Here is an 18516-nt window from a genome sequence, read left to right as displayed (position 1 = left end):
TTTTTTTTACTGTAGTTGAAGCCAACCTTGTTCTGGCACGGGCTCTTGCTCACAGAGAGGCCCGTGAATTCGTGAGAATGAGAAAGCAGTGCCTAAAACATTTGTCTTGGTGTAGGCCTCTCGTGGGTGTGTACTTCCTTCATTGAGAGTGAATATTATTGTGTGTGTGTGTGTTTTTTTTTTTACTCGTAGCGTTTTGTGTATGTTAGTGCCGTTTCTTTTAAAATTTGCACAGATAATATCCCTTGTACCGTAAATCTATTCAGTCACAGAGATATTCAATTATAGTTTTTTTTCTCATTCTCTCTCTTTTTGCCACTGTTTCCTTCCGAACCAATTCCATAGGTCTGAACCAATTAATTAACGCCACCAGACAAAAGCTGAGGGCGCCATTAGTCATGGGAACTGCTAAAGGTTCGGGGGATGAGTAGGCGACTTCTCGTTAACTCTACGGGAGAGAGTGGGGTTTCTGCGCATGCTCACCGAAGCTTTGTCCGCGACTCGGAAATTATTTTGGCCCCACAACAGTATCAGTTGTTGAATCTTCAGTTACGGGACATCCGGTATACATGTAGAATATTTTGTGCGTATTTTTCCTTTTTTCATATCTAGTTCATATTTGGTATCATATACAAGCGTTGTAACTGTCATAGTACTGGATATTTTATTTATTATATCGTGAAATGGCCATAGAACAGGAGGCCTCTGGTATAGTTATTTTGGTATTTTCATGTTCGTTTGGGAAGCACTGCTCAGTATGAATGTTATTCAAGTGAATGGACAGTTTTCATCAAATACATTTGCAGACATTGCCCTCAAGAGGAAAGTCTTTATTTGTAATTTACTAGAAAACTGGTCATAGATATGTATTTTATTGAGTTTTTTTGTTTATTTTTACTATTTTGTTATGAGCACCTTACTTATTGGTAGTGTGGTAATCTCTTTATCAGATTTTTAAGTATTGTTCAGATGTTCTTATGACTTTTTTTTTTGAGTGAGGCGTTGGTGTTGATTACCTTTGCAGTAAATTAATTATCGTCTGCCATTAACAAGCTTAAAGCATATTGTCTGTCAAGGTTTGATTTTAAATACGAAGAATTCCATTCCACGGACAGAAAACGGATGGGAGAACAAATGGCTGATGGACCTATGTACACACAGTAGTATGTTTTGTTGATGTTCACCGATAATTCTTTCACTTTATTGTAGTGAGGTGATTTATTATCCTCTCCAACCCTGGGGTAACTTAACACGGAAGACCCCCTCGAGTTTCTGAACAAATTGAAACAGTTGCAGATGCGAATTCTGTGGGTGTTCTTTTCGCTTAATTGTATCAATAACACTTTATCTGATGCATAAATGTCGCTCTATCAGAACTGTCAGCTCTCGGAGGATTCTTCCACCTGCCGCGGGGGTGAAGAAAGATCACAGTCGCTGTCGTTGTTTCCATTTCAGTTGTGCGGTTGTTAATGCGATTTTAATGTCCTTTTTTATTACCTATGATTCATTAGCTTCCGGACTTTGGTCCAAAGACTATTGTTATAGGAAGTAAACTGTTGGGAGCTCAATTTTGAAGATGGGAATCACAAAATGTTATTTAACAAGCAGCGGGACAAAGAGGAAAGAAATAAAGATTTATTTTTAATTTGTGGGAAGCTTCCTTTCAGTGTCCACAAAGTTCTACTTTTGACATTGCTATGGGCGGCTACTTCACTGTGTTTCTGCTTATTAACGTTGCCGACTTCTGTTACTTTGTTTCATTTCACAATACTTCCTCCTCCTCACTTTTCCTATGTTGCTCGTAGAGATTGCAGACCCGTGAGTCAGCAGGTTTCATCGGTCCACTCCGTGCTGTTAGGTCTGTCGCTCTTGAAGCTACGATATTTGAGAGATGGGTTTGCGATGATCTCTTTAGGAGAAATCTATATTACCAGCATACCTTTCGTTACTTCCTTCTGTGGCGTGGTTAAATTCGCGTTGCTTATCTCCCAGGTGCCTTGCATATTAACAGGAAAAAACTTTTATGTAATGCTCTGAACGCATATATATATATATATATATATATATATATATATATATATATATATATATATATATATATATATATATATATATATATATATATATTACTTATTCGTTCATTCATTCATTTATTTCATCTGTATTTATTTATTTATTTATTTATTTATTTATTTATTTATTTATTTATTAGAGAGAGAGAGATGAGAGAGAGAGAGAGAGAGAGAGAGAGAGAGCGAGAGAGAGAGAGAGAGAGAGAGAGAGAGAGAGAGATAGAGAGAGAAGAGAGAGAGAGAGAGAGAGAGAGAAATAAATCTGATAGAGGCGTGACTGCAACAACTGTCATTTTGTGTGAGGGGGATTTTTAGTTGTATCGGTGTGTTGGCTTCCTCCTCCTCCTCCTCCTCCTCCTCCTCGTCGTTCCCTTCTTCTTCTTCTTCTTCTTCTTCTTCTTCTTCTTCTTCTTCTTCTTCGATCCAGAATAACATCACGTCTCGAGAGGGTCTCGATGTGTCCGGGAAGCGTAAAGTGGGAGACGGATGGCTTTTCGAGATTGGCTGACTTCTGAGGAACGGCCGATCGACTCTTCCGATTCTACTTTTCAAGCGTAAAAAGGTCCTTATGAATATCTGAACAGGAAGGTACTCGGGGACTCCCGTAGATGCTGTGAAAACACACACACACACACACACACGCAAACACACACTCACACTCACACACACACACACACACAGAAATTATTGAGCAACCTTGCCTGCATGACTGAGGTTTGAAAGAGTAATTTTATAGTTTTTCCATCATCACGAAGGTACTTCACACTAAAACCAAGATATACACGCAGACTACAGAAATAAATCTACTTTTTTTATTAAGTTCTACAAAGTTATGGATACTGTCGTTGGAAAAGCCGTTCTAGATCACTAGGCTAGTCTCAGTTTATGGTGCGAATTAGTTCATTTTAGTCCCTTTGGTGTATGTACTTCTCTGCATGCGGTATCAACATCTGAATCGTTAATTGCTATTTTTAAATTGTTTTATTACTCTCTCTCTCTCTCTCTCTCTCTCTCGTTCGTCTCTCTCTTCTCTTCTCTCTCTCTCTCTCTCTCTCTCTCTCTCTCTCTCTCTCTCTCCATCGCATTAGCCATACTTATCATCTCATCATATCATGCCCGTTAAAAAAAAGTTACCATTTTTAGAATCCTGTAAAAGTGCATAAACGAGGCTTGCTAATAATAATAATAATATAGAATGTACATAAAGATGCAGAAAACGCTTTTATACGATGCAGTTGAAGGATAAGTGGGGTCATTTCTGTTAGGAAATCGTTAAAAAATAGTGGCTACTTTGCATGTCATTGCGGAAGTGGCCAAGTCATATGCAGCCTTACTTATCGCAGCCGCGTCACGTCTTTGGGAACCACTTATAAAAGTTGGGTGTGTACTTGATATTATTCTGTTGTGATCGGGGAATGGAATTAATACGAAATTAATAAGATATAGTTGTAATTTTGATGAACTGAAGAAGCTAAAATTGTTACTGTAGCAACGTGGCAGAGTAACATGAAAGTGATAAGTTTGGAGAATAATGAGTAAGGGTAAAATCACCAAGCACAAGCAAGGAAACCTTTCCACGCACACTATACTGTGTGTGATTGTGTCTGTACATGTGCTGTATATTATATACATATATTATTTAAATATATATATATATATATATATATATATATTATATATATAGATATATATATATAAATATATATATATATATTGATATATGAATATATATATATATATATATATATATATATATATATATATATATTATATATAGAATATATATACATACATATATATTATATAATATATATATATATATATATATATATATATATACGTATTATATAATATATATTTTCATATATGTCCGAAGGGGAATTTTTTTTTTTTTATTGAATAATTTCGTCCCCCCATGGGATCGAACCACCGTCCAAGTGGACGGGGACGGAAATCAGGACGTCAGTGACGCTATCCAATCAGCCAACAGAGCATAAGTTCATATCGATTCTGACCTTAAATCACCCTCGATCGGGATGCTTTCGTAATTAGAATCGATATGGGAACCCCGTCGGACCATGTTGGCCATTCGAGCGTTTGCAGCACGTAGCTTTTGTTATGAATAAATTATCATCGAACCGTGATCCCATTTTATATATCAATTCAAGCTACAAATGTCCTTTAATATCTAAATTCACTTTACCTCCCAAATGATATATTTTCCATATGTACCGAAGGGGAATTTTTTTTTTTTAATTGATAATAATTTCGTCCCCCCATGGGATCGAACCACCGTCCAAGTGGACGGGGACGAAATCAGGACAGTTCATGACGCTATCCATCAGCCAACAGAGACGCTATAAGTTCATATCGATTCTGACCTTACAAATCACCTCGATCGGACTTCGTAATTAGAACGATAGGAACCCCGTACCATGTTGGCAATTCGAGCGTTTGACAGCACGTAGCTTTTGTTAGAATAATTATACAATCGAACCGTGACCATTTATATATCAATTCAAGCTCAAAGTCCTTTATACTAAATTCACTTTACTCCCAAATGATATATTTTCCTATATGTACGAAGGGGAATTTTTTAATGAATAATTTGTCCTGGGATCGAACCACCGCCAAGTTGGACGGGGACGAAATAGGACGTCAGACGCTATCAATCAGCAGAGACGCTATAGTTCTATCGTTCGACCTACAAAATCACCCTGATCTGGATTTTGCTTTCTAATTAGAATCGATATGGACCCCGCTACCATGTTGGCAATTCGCTTTGACAGCACGTAGCCTTTTGTTTATAAGTTATCACATCGAACCGATCCATTTATATATCAATTCAAGCTACAAATGTCCTTTAATATATCGGACTTTGATTTTACCGATATAGTGCTTTTTCAATCTCCGCTCTTATCACAAAAAAGGGGAAAAAGTAGCCTAATTCATACCGACAGCATGTCATAAAATATTTATTGGCCCCATTTAGGGGGAGTCGGGGATGTTGTAGAGGGGGAGAGTGAAGGGGTGGGTGTTGGGAGAGCGGTCGGGAGTGGATGTAGGCGGAGTGGAGTAGGACTCTGAAGGGGGAGTACGGTTGCAATATGAAGGCTGGAGTAGTTTAGTTTTGTATGTGGTAAGTGGAGCTTGACAGGTTGTTGGAGCAGATAAAGAGTGGAGTGGGAGTTGGGGTAGTTGTTGGGGGAGGAGTAAAGAATGGGGGGTTGTGGTGGAGTACGAAATTTGAGCCAGTTGTTAAATTGGTTAGAATGGGAAAAAATAGAAGCAGTCGATCGATTCAACTCGTAAATTTGTTTATTATATTATATATATATATATATATATTATATATATATATATATATATATATATATATATGTAGATAGATATATAGATAATATATATGATATATGTATATCGCATATATAGATAATATATATGTAATGTGTATAATTTATATATTATATAGATATCTATATATATATGTGTGTAATTTCATGCTAAAAATTATGAGTGTTGCCACAGCTTTTAATGACGTTTTGAGGAAACTTAGAATATTTATGACTTTTGTGACTATGCATTTTTTTATTTTTTTAACAGACTCCATCCATTGATTCTGTCTTCAAAACTGCTGCTCCCTTTTCTCTCTCACATTCCAGATAGATGAATTTTAAAAGGCGAACCAGTAATTATACCACACTATTCTCCGTTCTCTTGTCGTTCCTGTGCAAGGTCCTTTCCTAGTTGTTATTTGTACTTTTGTATGATATCAGTCATTAAATATGTGCCTCATGTTACTGATCTTGGATGATAATTATGATGATGTTAAGGCTGCAGATGATTGGTCCAGTAGACTGTGTCTTGTTTGGCTTCATGAATCATGTGTCATGCGATCATTATCTTCCTGTCATTCTGAATCGAACGTTTTAGTCAATTATGTGCGCTAATGTGCGAACGCAAAAATGATGCGTCCTCTCTCTCTAAAGCGTCAGCATAAGAGGCCATTCTCTTTTGTCTTTGTAAATACTAAAAGCTGAAAACAGAGATCGCCTTGGATGCCCTCGTTTTCATTCTTCTGAAAGTTGTGTCCTTGCTGTGGAATTTTGTCTCTCATCAGGAGCTAGGCAGCAGTGAAGACACAGGTAACGCTCCCCTTTCAACAGCGTTCGCAGTTACTAATTACGTCAGTAGATTCAAGTCTCGTGATATTCGGGATCGTTGTTAAAAAACTGAAGTTTAAAACTTATTGCGTCACGAGAGTCATAGAGAAGTCCTATTTGTTATTGTTTTGGAGACCCCAAGTAATTAATGTACGTTTCTGTGAAATAGTCTTGAAATGTTAGTCGACAGCGTAGTGGTGGCGGAATATGTAAGTTATTGTCAGACAGAGTATTATTTGAGAGTAGTAAATTATATTAATAATAGTCACAACGTATATTAACACCAAAAATATTTTTGTAATTGTAGACAAGTTTTGTCAAAAAGTAAATTATAGCCTTGATTTGCCATTAACTTACGAAGCCTTAATTATTATTCGAAAGCATAGCAAGTTTGTTATTAAACAGTCATTATAACCAAGATAATATCCTTAAAATTCTTATCCAAGAATAAAGGAAGTACGAATCGAAGAATAGGCGATCACTTCATAAAGTATGATATCATTTGGCAATCCTGTCGGTGTGATATTGCCTCTAATGATTGGTTGCCAGTGGTGGTAAAAATAAAACAGCACTACCAAACAATTATTTGGCTTTCCTACCCATTAGCCTGTCGAGTTAATTGTTTTATGCTTGGCTTTATCTGCCACAGACCGCAAGTGTCTCGTATGTGCTGCCCATTAATCAATGTAATGTCTGGAGCCAAGTGAATTATTTCTGGTGGGAGGAGAATTGTGTACCTAGATTTTGAACCGACAGCGGCCGGGGTTTCCTCTCTCATTGTTTTTCCCGATTCGTAGGGGAAAATGACGTGAATTAAATAGATATATCTAAAGCCTTTGAAATCATGAGAATAAAAAAAAGTTCGAGTCTGAATTATCGTTTATTAAATACTTTTCATTTCTATAAATACCAACAGCATTCTTTCGAAGAGAACAAAGGTCAAAGTAGTTGACCTTCGAAAGATGAAGGAAAAGACTCACAGATTTTATAGGCCACCATATCGAGAATATGAAACTTGTTTCTTCGGCTTTGAGACGAGAATATAGTTAGTAGATGTTAAAGTGTTTTTGCCCCTTTGACGATGTTGAAATTGAGATACTGTTCGTATCTAATTGATAATTATTTGCATTAAAATAAAGGGGTATTATTTTTATGCGCAGGAAGTTGGGAAGCTGCAGTGAACATGCAAGTTACGTTATGTAGTAGCCGAGGAAATTGAATTCACAGAGAGAGATCTGTTCGCCAAGCCTTCTTCGTTTATGATTCGGAATTTGGAATTTCGGATAAAATAGAATCAGTCGCAAGAGATGTAGAAGAAAGAAAATGTGGTAACGAAATCCAAGCAAAGCAGAAAGCAAAGCGTGTATACAAATAGTTTTGCTTCCTATTGCCACTAGGACCCTTTTATTCTATGTCGACGAATGTTACCCAGGATTTTTTAGTTTAAATTTAGTGGTTATCAAATCATTTCCTCTCGATGTTGAGTTGTTCTGTTTTTATATTGCTTACCTGATGCAGTATCAGGATCTATTGTTGTCATTGCTTGCAATAGTGATTCTAATGTACTTGACTCTCTTGGATTTTAATATACTTGAAATTTTTGTATTCTTGACCCTGTCACTTAATTTGGTTTGTAGTTCCATTTGCTTTAATAGCTGCTGTTGAAAAATGTGCTTCCGTATGAAGTACATTGAAATTTTTTCTAGTTTTCCAGGTGTCGTTTCTTTTTTATTTATTCAGCTGTTAGTGTATACATGTTTCATTTTTGAATTTTCACAGCTGTCTCCCCCTTGCAGTATCAAAAGATATTCCTTCAAAATGATAAAAATGAAAAAAAGGCTAGGTGATATATATATATATATATATATATATATATATATATATATATATATATATATATATATATATATATATATATATATGATAATGAATGAAATCAGATCCTCCATTATCCCTTCATTGTTTACTACATGAACGCTTTGCATACACTGGATGAGAGAGTCCGCTTAAAATTGGTTATGCGAGCACATGACGTGGATGTTCAGTCGGGGACAGGCTCCAGTTCAGCCACGGGAAAAATAATGTTGGGCAATGCAGAGAGGGTGCCAGATGGCGGCTCAGGGACGTTAGTGCCTCTTTAATTGTCTTATATATATTATATATATGTGTGTGTACACATACATGCATATATATATACTATGTATACACATACATATGTGTATATATAACTATATATATATATATATATATATATATATATATATATATATATATATATATATATATATACACGCCGTAGATTCAATATAAACAGGATAAAGAAAAGCCAGCGTAGCATTATTTATACATTATCCAAATTTTCGAGACTTTGGATAATTTGGATAATAAATAAATATTGCAATCCAGGCTTTTCTCCATCCTGTTTATTATATATATATATATATATATATATATATATATATATATATATATATATATATATATATATAAAGAGAGAGAGCGAGAGAGAGATTATTGTTTATACCTCTATATCTGGCTGTAAGGAAGTATTGTGTTTACAATATGGCCAGTCTTGTATTTACCCGAATTTCTTACCATGCCAAATTATTGTCTGAAAAAGATTGACTACAGTTGGAGTTTCGCTAGCTTTGGTATTGTTGTTCAGCGTAGTTTTTGAATAAATAAGAGAGAGAGAGAGAGAGAGAGAGAGAGAGAGAGAGAGAGAGAGAGAGAGAGAATTTTAGTTTAGAGTCATGAATATTTATTCATTGCAAGTAATGATGAAGTTATAGTTGAGGATAATTGAAGGTCCTGAGAGTCACTAAGTACCTCAGTGATTTCCGTAGACCCTCTGGGCAGAAGAGTTGGGGGGGGGGTCATTAGGCCGCCAATAAGGAAGAGCGGCCGAGGAAAGGAAAGGCACCTCCAAATGTATATAGTTGGTGCAATTGTAGATATCGCAATTAATAGCGATTGCAAGTCGACAAAGTTGCCATAAGTAATAAGGACCCAGTAGGAGGTTGACCTCAAGGACGGCGCCGGGTCGACAAAGTTGCCGAAAGTAATTAATAGTTAGATGGAAGATGCGAGAAGATCGTTAGATTGCATTTGGCTTCGTTGCGCGGTTGCTGTTGACCGACAAATGGTTTCAGAGGAGAAAGGAGATAGTATGTTAGTACTATCTTCTTTTGGTATCAGCTTTGAAAGTCAAGTTATACAAGCGCGCAAAGACAAATGTTCGTTTAATATCATTTATGTTTAAATGGTTAACCAACCAATTTTACTCAAACAAAACCGCTCGATGGCTAAATATCGTTTCAAATATTGCCCCATTGTACATCATTTCTCTCTCTCTCTCTCTGGGATATGTTTTCCATGGAATATCGTTGAGAACCGAATTGTGTGATGAAGAAACAAACTTCCCAGCCCAGGAGCCGAAGTGAGGCCAGCGAGGGAGAGGGGGCGCTCAACGCGATAACCACTGTTGAGGTTCTTTCTTTGATGAATGTGGTATATGATTGTGGCTCATCATCCGTTATATAAGTTGAGGGTATGATGGTGGTGTTATCTACGCAGCTATTTTTCATGTGGATTTCCTATTCTGTTCTTTGTCCTTACTATTCGTTCATTGCTTTATTCGGAATAGGTAACACTGTCATTGGACCATTTACCTGGCTAGGTTACTTATTTTAAATCCGGTTTCTTACTGTGCGCAGTTGCCGTTTGGAAATTAATTTAGGGTATTTAAAGTCATTTATTTTGCAATGAGCAGAGTATAATGTTGTTTATCAATATAAGTCAAAGCTGGTTAGCGACTGGGCTATACTGTCTTTTATCTTTGGTGCATCACTGCACTGTGACCGGAAATAAGTAAATATCCAGTTATGTATATGAGCAAGGCTTTATTTTTCAAAATACAAGAATAATTAAAAATAGCTTTCGACGCCGGACCGTCGTGAAAACGGTCGAAAGCTCCATTTTTTTCTTATTTTTGATAAATAAAGCCTTGCTCATAGACACAAATAGGGAGTTTTACTAAGTATTATGATTTTTATCACTACAAGTAAATGTGCATTACCTTATATGTTGAATCAGTGGCCCTGATTGCAGATTTATTGTGTATTTTCTAACGGAACAGGATTCCAGGATAGTCTGAAGAGGTTGGGGTCTTAGGTTATAAATGGCCAGGCATGTGTCATTCGGCATCTTCACGTGAACTGTTATCTTCGCTGAGTAACATTACTTTCTGTACTATTTAGCCTAGGTATTTGTTAAATTCATACATCTGGTTTTCTTGATGCATGTACATTGTAGACTTTGACACAACTAGGTTCTTTGTTTTACATACTAGAATCATACAGCATGACTGTTTGGCTTGTTTATAGTTATCAAGCCATTGATTTTTTTAAATAGTCTTGTGCTTCATGTCACAACTCTGAAAAATGCATGCAGAATATTTAACTTTTTGAACAACTGTAATTGATTCGAGTTACGTTATGCATACGGTATTAGGTTATATGGGATGTTCATTGGTGTATTTTAAAGTCTTTGATGAATCGTGGTTAGATATATATATATAATATATTATATATATATATATATATATATATATATATATATATATATATATATAGATGTATGTATGTATGTATGGATGTAGGGATCTATATATATATATATAGTATATATATAATATATCTATATGTAATCTGTATTAAATATATATAGTTAATTTCATTTAAATATTATATATATATATATATATATATAATATAGATATATATATGTATATATATTATATATGTATATTATATATATATATATCATATATATATATATATATATATATTATATATATAACTATATATATATATATATATATATATATATATATGTATATAAATATATTAGAATATAATTATATATATAATATATATTTATATATATATTTAAAATGAGGTCTCTTGCGTTCCTAAAAATGTTTTATTATTGTTTTTCTTCCTGTTAGGTTTGTTGCTATTGTGATAAGCAAAGATTCAGGGAAGCAATTGTATATTGTATCCTTGTGATGTTGACTGTTTTCAAGTGTTTTGATGGTAGAATAATTCACTGCTGATTGTATTGTGATGGGGATTATTTCAGCTACACTTTTTTTCATTTTCTCATAACAGTCATTATCATCAAGAATGTTTTGGATGTGTTTGAAACGTGATTTTCATCTTTATGTATACTTCTTAACCACCACATAAAAATTCGTCTTTATCATTGTTATAAATGTCTTGTTTTATTTTTTTTATGCCTTGGAGATGGGCGAGGATGCAGAAGCCGTAACCTCGCGTGACGCCTGTCAGGAAGAAAGGGAGAAATAAAGGAAATTAGCACAATGGAATTATTTGAGTGCTCTTCTTTTAAGGTAGTGATTGACGTCTGAATGGGTTCTAGAAGCGATGACAAATTCGGTATTTTAGAAGTAAACTGCGGGGGAGGGATTTTCAGAATTTATGTCAAGGAAATTTGGCGAAAAGCTTTAAATATTCATGTAATGAATGGTTTTGTTATTTTTTGGGATTTTGTGCAAATGTAATTTAATCGAGAGAGAAGGTTATGTGTTCCATTTCATGATTTATACTACGAATACGGAAAAAGGGTAAATCTTCCCCTGAACACTGCTGTTTTATCTGTTGTTTTCATGAAACTGAGAGAAAATCTATCAAGTTCACGTTCCTTGAAAACAGTGCACGAAACCCTACTTTAATTTCGCTTGACGAAATTATATTTCACTTTTACTTTTTCATTGTTTTCTTTGAAAATGAAATGGAACGATTCCCGCAGTCAAACAGTAAAACACAAAAACAAGGCAAACAGTGAAAGTGATTATATTAAGAATGTGCTTAATTAACGTGTTTTGACGACAGTTGCAACGTTTAAAATGTGTTTCTTGAATCAAGGCTCCAGTTGTGCAAAAAAAGTTAGGAGTAGTGTAAGAGCAATATGAGTTCCATGGAACGTGTCTCTCGACGTAATATATTATTGGAATGACTTACTACGAGAATCATTTGATCGCCTGCAGGCCAAGTGAAAGGCGCCGTCGGTCTGTCATTCTCCTCCGGCGGTACTTCCTGGACGGATCGTTGGCAAAGAAAACGGTTCGGAGTTAAACGATGTCTATGACAGAAAGGAGAACCCCTCTTGGAGTCGAGAATCCGTCGAGGATTATTGTCTGTCATCATCGTGAAGCAATTTTATCACAAGATATTCGTCCTGAAAAGTCCACTGAGTAAGGAGGCCTGTTCCTGGGAACAACAGTGGAAGGAACCGGAGAGCGGAGTGACGGAGAGCGAGCGAGCAAGCGAGTAGCAAGCAAGCACAGACAGACGAGAGCGTGCGTTCATGTCGGGGAGGAGAGCGCCTTTGCGAGACAAGTGGAGATGTGGACTCAACTCGGTCTAGTGTTGAAGGGCAGGACTGTTCTGGATGTGTTCGTACGTTTGTGGGAGTGTCATGTCTTGGCCCGATGGGGCGGAGCTCTGTTCGTGTATAAGCCCATAGCTCCGCCCTTTGTAGCGTGACTCCACCTATAGAGCCTCCCTATGCCTTGTGTTTCTTAGGCTTCTCCTCCTCAGCCGTGCGTCTGTTCGGGAAATGCCTTCCTTTGCTTCTTAGCAATGTTCATATTGATGAGGAAATCAGTAATGATGATTCATTATGCGATGATGACAACATCCGCGAAACATCCTGAGGAACCGTATCTCGTTTGCTACTGGATGATGAATGTAGCGGCGACGGGGGCGTCGCCCCTCCCCCTCGCCTTAAGTGCGTGTTGTTTGGCCGGGGAGAATCGGCGCTCCACCCCTTTTGCACCGCCCCCACCGCCTGCCCCTTTGCTCATCCTCACTCATTTGCCAGTCGTGTCACGGGCAAGCCCCCACACACACCGTTCAGTCCTCTATGTCTCTCCCCACGGAAGGCTCTCGTTAACACTCAGGTGTGGCGACTGCGACGCCCATCCCACGCACTGTCTGCCGTCGTCGCCTCCTCCTCCTCCTCCTCCTCCTCCTCCTCCTCTTCCTCCTCAGTCTTCGTCGTCCTTCTTGGCCGGCGCCCATCGAAAGCGTTCTGCGTTTGCCAGTGAAGTGAGTGTGTATGTGTGTCTTGGGGTGGCAGAGTGCCTAAGCCGCCCCCTGCCCCCTGGCCCCGCCTCTTCATGCCACGAGGGCGCCGCGAACTGCTTGTCAGTCGCTACACGGCCTCCAACACACGTGACATTCGCCCGTCCACAGGTCACGTCCCACACACGCCCGGAATACCGCCCGCGACACTGTGAATGTGTGTGTGTGTGTGTATGTGACACCGACGACTATCACGCACGTCGGGCACGCGCCGTGCCACGTACGCCACGCACTGCAAACCTGACCTGGGCATGAGCGCTGATGACGCGAACTTGAGCTGGTAGTTGTAGTTTGTGGTGATGCCCGCCCAGTCAACGAGACACGTGTTTCTGTGTTGCTTTCGCATCAAGTGGTGATCGGACGCCCTTGGGATAACAACAGCTAGGCCAGTGGCCTTGTTGTGACCCCTTGACCCTCCTCGTGCTCCCTCCTCCGTCATTCCCTCCATCACTCCTACCCCTCTCCAGGCCAGTACGAGACCTTTGCACAGGTGCCAGTTGGTTGAAACCACATGCGTATTTGACATCTTCATTGTGGGGTACTCGACCGGAAATAAACTAATCATTTGACCTGGAATGCAAGTGAGAAGGAGGCAAGTAAGACAAGAAGTGGATATCCAGAATATGTTGCTCCTGTTTCCATTAGGAAGTGAAATATTATTTTGAATTTAACGAAAACTCTGATACACTTAGCTACAGTATAACATTTTTTTTTTTTCAATAAATAGAGATTGACCCTTGGAGGGTAAGTTGCCATGAAATTCGCAGTGAAAAGGAATTGCTCCAGCGCCTTAGAAATGACGTAGTCCTTGAAATTCCAGAATTAGGGCATCGAATATGCTCCTTATACTAAACAGCAGTTTCTACTCGAATGGCGTCATAAAGCGTGAATGAGGATCTACTCTTTTCGTTTTCATCGCCATCGGGAACATCATCGAAGCGGAGCTCAATGCGCTTCCCAGAAGAGAGACAGAGAACAGTTAGGAAACGTGTGGCACCAGAAGTAGTCAATTGGTACCCCAGGTAACAAAAGGTGGCGGTGGTGTTATTATAGAGCAGTGCATCAGGCTATAAAACACCGTGAACAGCAGTAAAACGTTTCCGCTTAGCGTCCTTCACTACACCACTTTCACGGCCCCCGAGAAAAGAAGAGGAGGAAGAAGAGAAGAAATGACCAGCTCGTAAAACCTGAAGAGGAAGAAAGGAAGTCTTGCTATGCACCTGTAAGGGCTGCCGATGGGGCTCATTTGGTCTTCTCTTCCCGCTTCCCTTCGCCAGGCGTCATTTTTACCTTCATCTCCGCCGTCGATATTGTGAACAGGACACGATTTCCTCGTAACTCACTATGCAGTGCAGTCCGTGGTCACCACTGCAACGTTGTTTCAACGTCACGTAAAATTGTCAGGTTTTTATGTGATCATTTGACATCACTGACATAAATGGATGTGCAACTTTTACTGAGAGGTGGATTTTCTTCGCAGAGAGATCTGTTCCACAGAAAAGATTGATATGAGAGAAACGAGACAGCTGAGAAAATTCTTGCAATAATTCAAGGTGCAATTAACTCCTCTCCCAAGAGGTTTGCGATAAACTCCGCGGAGTTTTTTCGCCAGGGAACACCGCCCTCCATTCAGTCCAGCGAAGCAAGTAGATAGACATCTAAAGTAGGAAACCTGTAATCGTCTCTAATTCGTAACGCTGATTTCTCTCAAATTAGGCGTCTCGTGTCCTTTGCAAGCGAGAAACAGACGACATAACCCGTGCTTCCTTTGGTGCGTCAATTCGAGGTGAGAATGACAGAAATAGCAGTGTCTTAGAGAAGATAGTCGTCTGTAATCGAGAGGACTTGAAAAAAGCGAGGAACAATAGCAGTTACCTGTTTAAACGGTCCAAGAGACACAGTCACCCAGGCGTTACGCAGACCCGAAAGACAGACTCTCGGTGACGCTAAACATACGCACACACGCGGTCGCCGGAAGAAGACCATCCCCTTCCAAGTGGCATTTAGCGTAACTCGCATTGTCGGGTTTTGATTCGGAGAGGAACCGGCGTGGCTTAAGGAACGGAAGAAATGTGCTCACCACTTCGAATTGTTCTGTAACCCTCAACTCTGAAACGGACTTGGTTAATAATTCACTCCGACTTATGACGTGATTTGTCAGTCTCCGTCACATTTTACGAAGAAAGGGGCGATTCTTATGGTGTGGTGTCATTTGTGTTGGTACTCATAAAAACTGGCGTCCATAATACAGGCTACTTGGAGTGATTTAGTCCATGAGTTTTAACCGGTGATTAGATATTTTTATGAGATTCTGTGTTCAAGTTTTGTCAGATCATTTGATCGCTTAATATACAGACCAAACCAAAGAAAACTTAGTCGTCTGTTCGGCCAACCTTCTCTCTGCTGGTAACCAAGGTGTTACTGGCATTTTAAGAAAAAGAAAAACTCGAATAGAATAGGGAGTGTTTTTTTCCCTCTTTCTTGTGTACTGGAGTTTTCTAAGGCCTTATAAGGCTGACGTTTTTCCACGGGAAATAGAAAAATATCAAGATGGCCGATTGGTACGGTTCCAGGGAACAGCTCATGTCCTTGCATGGACTTGACACAGCGATGCTGGGTTATGGAATGGGCGCAGCGGCGTTCACGCCCATACAACCTGAGGCTTATTCTCACGCCCATGCCCATGCAGCAGCTGCGGCCGCCTATAACTTTCAGCGACAGCCTTCGGTTACTCCAGGATTCGCACATTCATGGTGGGTGCTGATGGGTACTTTTTGTTTGTAATGTGTGTAATGCAGAGTGGGTTAGGGTATAGATAGATAATTGAAAATGGTTACATTCAAAGGTACAGAAATTTTCCATTATAATAATTCGAGAGAGTGGATGGGCTTTCAAATGTACTAGAAACAAGGGAATCTCGTGCAAAAGAGAGAAAGAGATAGAACAGTTGTCATCCTAGACTATCGGTTCATTAACTAGAAATCTAGACGTTGCAAATTTTTTTTTTTTGTACATAGAATTTTACTTTGCGTATTTTTATAAATTGTCGTATCAAGATTACAAGCACATCCAATCTTTATTCTTAGCAGTAAAGGATACTGCCTCTGATCGCTCTTTGTTAAGTAAAGTCTCTGTACGTCACTAAACCATCTTTCGTAGAAATTTCATTTTCTGGGGGATGTGGGTGGGTTAGCATACACGTATGTACTTCACTATGATAACCCTAATAGAACTATTTCTTTAATTACTTCGCGTGTCTATGTTTAACCTGGTGGCTCAGGAGATATTGGTAAGAGATTGAGTTCGAGACTGGAGCCTGCGGCGTTGAACTCCCCTTGCGATGTCGCTCTGTTCAGTTTTACTGACAAGTGTTGGAAGTCTCGTATGTAGACTTGTGGTCATAATTATGCAAAGAAACTAAGAAATCAAGTATAAAGTTGTCATGTGGCGATTATCAAGTCGTAGTTGTGAAAATAAGTTTATTCATAGGTAACGTCATTTGATTAGCAAGTGGAATTTCGCGTGTCACTTTGGAGTATATTCTAGTATTTTCTTCTGTATTATAAAGAAGAAATTTTTATGGAGAAGTGCTATTTTGGTTTTAATAAATTTCTAGGTTTATTTCTAGAATCAGCTGAACAATTCTCTCCTCTTCCTTATTAATAAACGCGTAGGTATTAATATTCTCTGTATATCAACTTTAGAATAAATAATCTTACTTTCATTTTAGATTTATTATTTATTAAAGATTTCATAATAGATATATATATATATATATATATATATATATATATATATATATATATATATATATATATATATATAGATTGTATGTATGTATGTATTAGTAAACATCCACAAAATTATATATATATATATATATATATATATATATATATATATATATATATATATATATATATATAATATATATACTTACATTTTTATCATGAATATTCTGTAAAATTCTACTTTCTATCCAGGCAAAAAGAGAAAATAAATATCTCATGATGTTTGAATATGTTTCTTGTTGATTTACCTTCGCAAACGTGTATCATCACGATTATTCTTTGTTTACAAACCGCAATAATACTCATGAATAGCAATCGGAAAGGGTCGTTATGTGAAAAAATGAGTTTCTTGTTTTTGTTAGGCGTGTTTTCCTTTCTTCCCCCTTTTACCATGAAGTATGAACTCACTGTGCCATCAATAACTCTGGAGCACTCAAGTAACCCATTCTTGGAAATGAAGTTCAAAGTATTTGAGTTTAATATCAAGATGAAAGCCTCAGTATTTCAGGCACTATCAAATAGGAGGTTTTGACAGTGAAGTACCCCTTATTAACATATATAGTATCTCTGAAGATATACGCGTTCATATAATCATTCATATGGAATAATTACATAAGTTCCTAAGCATTTTTCTATGCCACGCTGTGTTCTGGTAATTTTATTACATAAGACTCTGTATAACTGCAATGAAACTGTAGAATATTCTTTCTCTTAATTTTTCGTCATTCCCGTTGTGAAAGTCAACTGAAATTTTACGCTAAGTGTTCTGTTCAAGAAACAGTTAATTTTTAATATATTTTAATTACCTATCAGCATTATAACCTTTCTTCAGAGGTTATACTTTTTAGTTAAACATTATTCCGAGGATTTTCCGTTCAGAACAATATAATTTTCTGATGTTAATGACAGCAGTAGTACTAGAATATGTCAAATTATCTAGTCAGTTTTTACACTATTTAGTTAGCTCCCGCTTCTACAAAAATACCCCGAATATTTTATTAAATGCTGTATATTGCTTATTCCAAATAAATTTAACATTGTTATAACTATGGCCGCAATTAAACTTAGACTAAAGGCGTGACATCAAAACCAAATCCTTCAACTATACATGTAAATGAAAAAGCACTTAAACTCTCTTGAGGCATCATTGTGGCATCGTTCATAATTATTGTTTTTGTCATTAGTGAGAGACAAATTCTTTCCCGGAGGCGACTCGTCTAGTGAATATTATTGATGCGATGTAGTTGACTCCAGTCAGTAAAAACTAGTTTTGAATCTCTCTTTTTGTGTATGAATGTACGCGTGTTTGCGTTTAAACCCT

At 37.6% G+C, this 18516-nt stretch overlaps 1 protein-coding gene across 7 annotated transcripts in view; it reads left to right on the top strand.

The window, feature by feature from the left end:
- LOC135219625 (protein trachealess-like) overlaps positions 1 to 18516 on the top strand; it is a 1405277-nt gene that overhangs the window by 1201939 nt on the left and 184822 nt on the right. For 2 of the 7 annotated variants that reach the window (XM_064256546.1, XM_064256548.1), the window contains exon 1: positions 13261 to 16157. The exons of the other annotated variants lie outside the window; for them this stretch is intronic. In XM_064256546.1, coding sequence (XP_064112616.1) covers positions 15955 to 16157 — 203 coding nt within the window. In that variant the 5' untranslated portion in view covers positions 13261 to 15954. Of the gene's footprint in view, positions 1 to 13260; positions 16158 to 18516 lie in introns of those variants that run through there. 7 annotated transcript variants of the gene reach the window in all.

Source organism: Macrobrachium nipponense, chromosome 1 (assembly GCF_015104395.2).
Source record: "Macrobrachium nipponense isolate FS-2020 chromosome 1, ASM1510439v2, whole genome shotgun sequence".
Taxonomy (NCBI): Eukaryota; Metazoa; Arthropoda; class Malacostraca; order Decapoda; family Palaemonidae; genus Macrobrachium; species Macrobrachium nipponense.
This window is presented reverse-complemented; position numbering and strand designations above follow the sequence as displayed.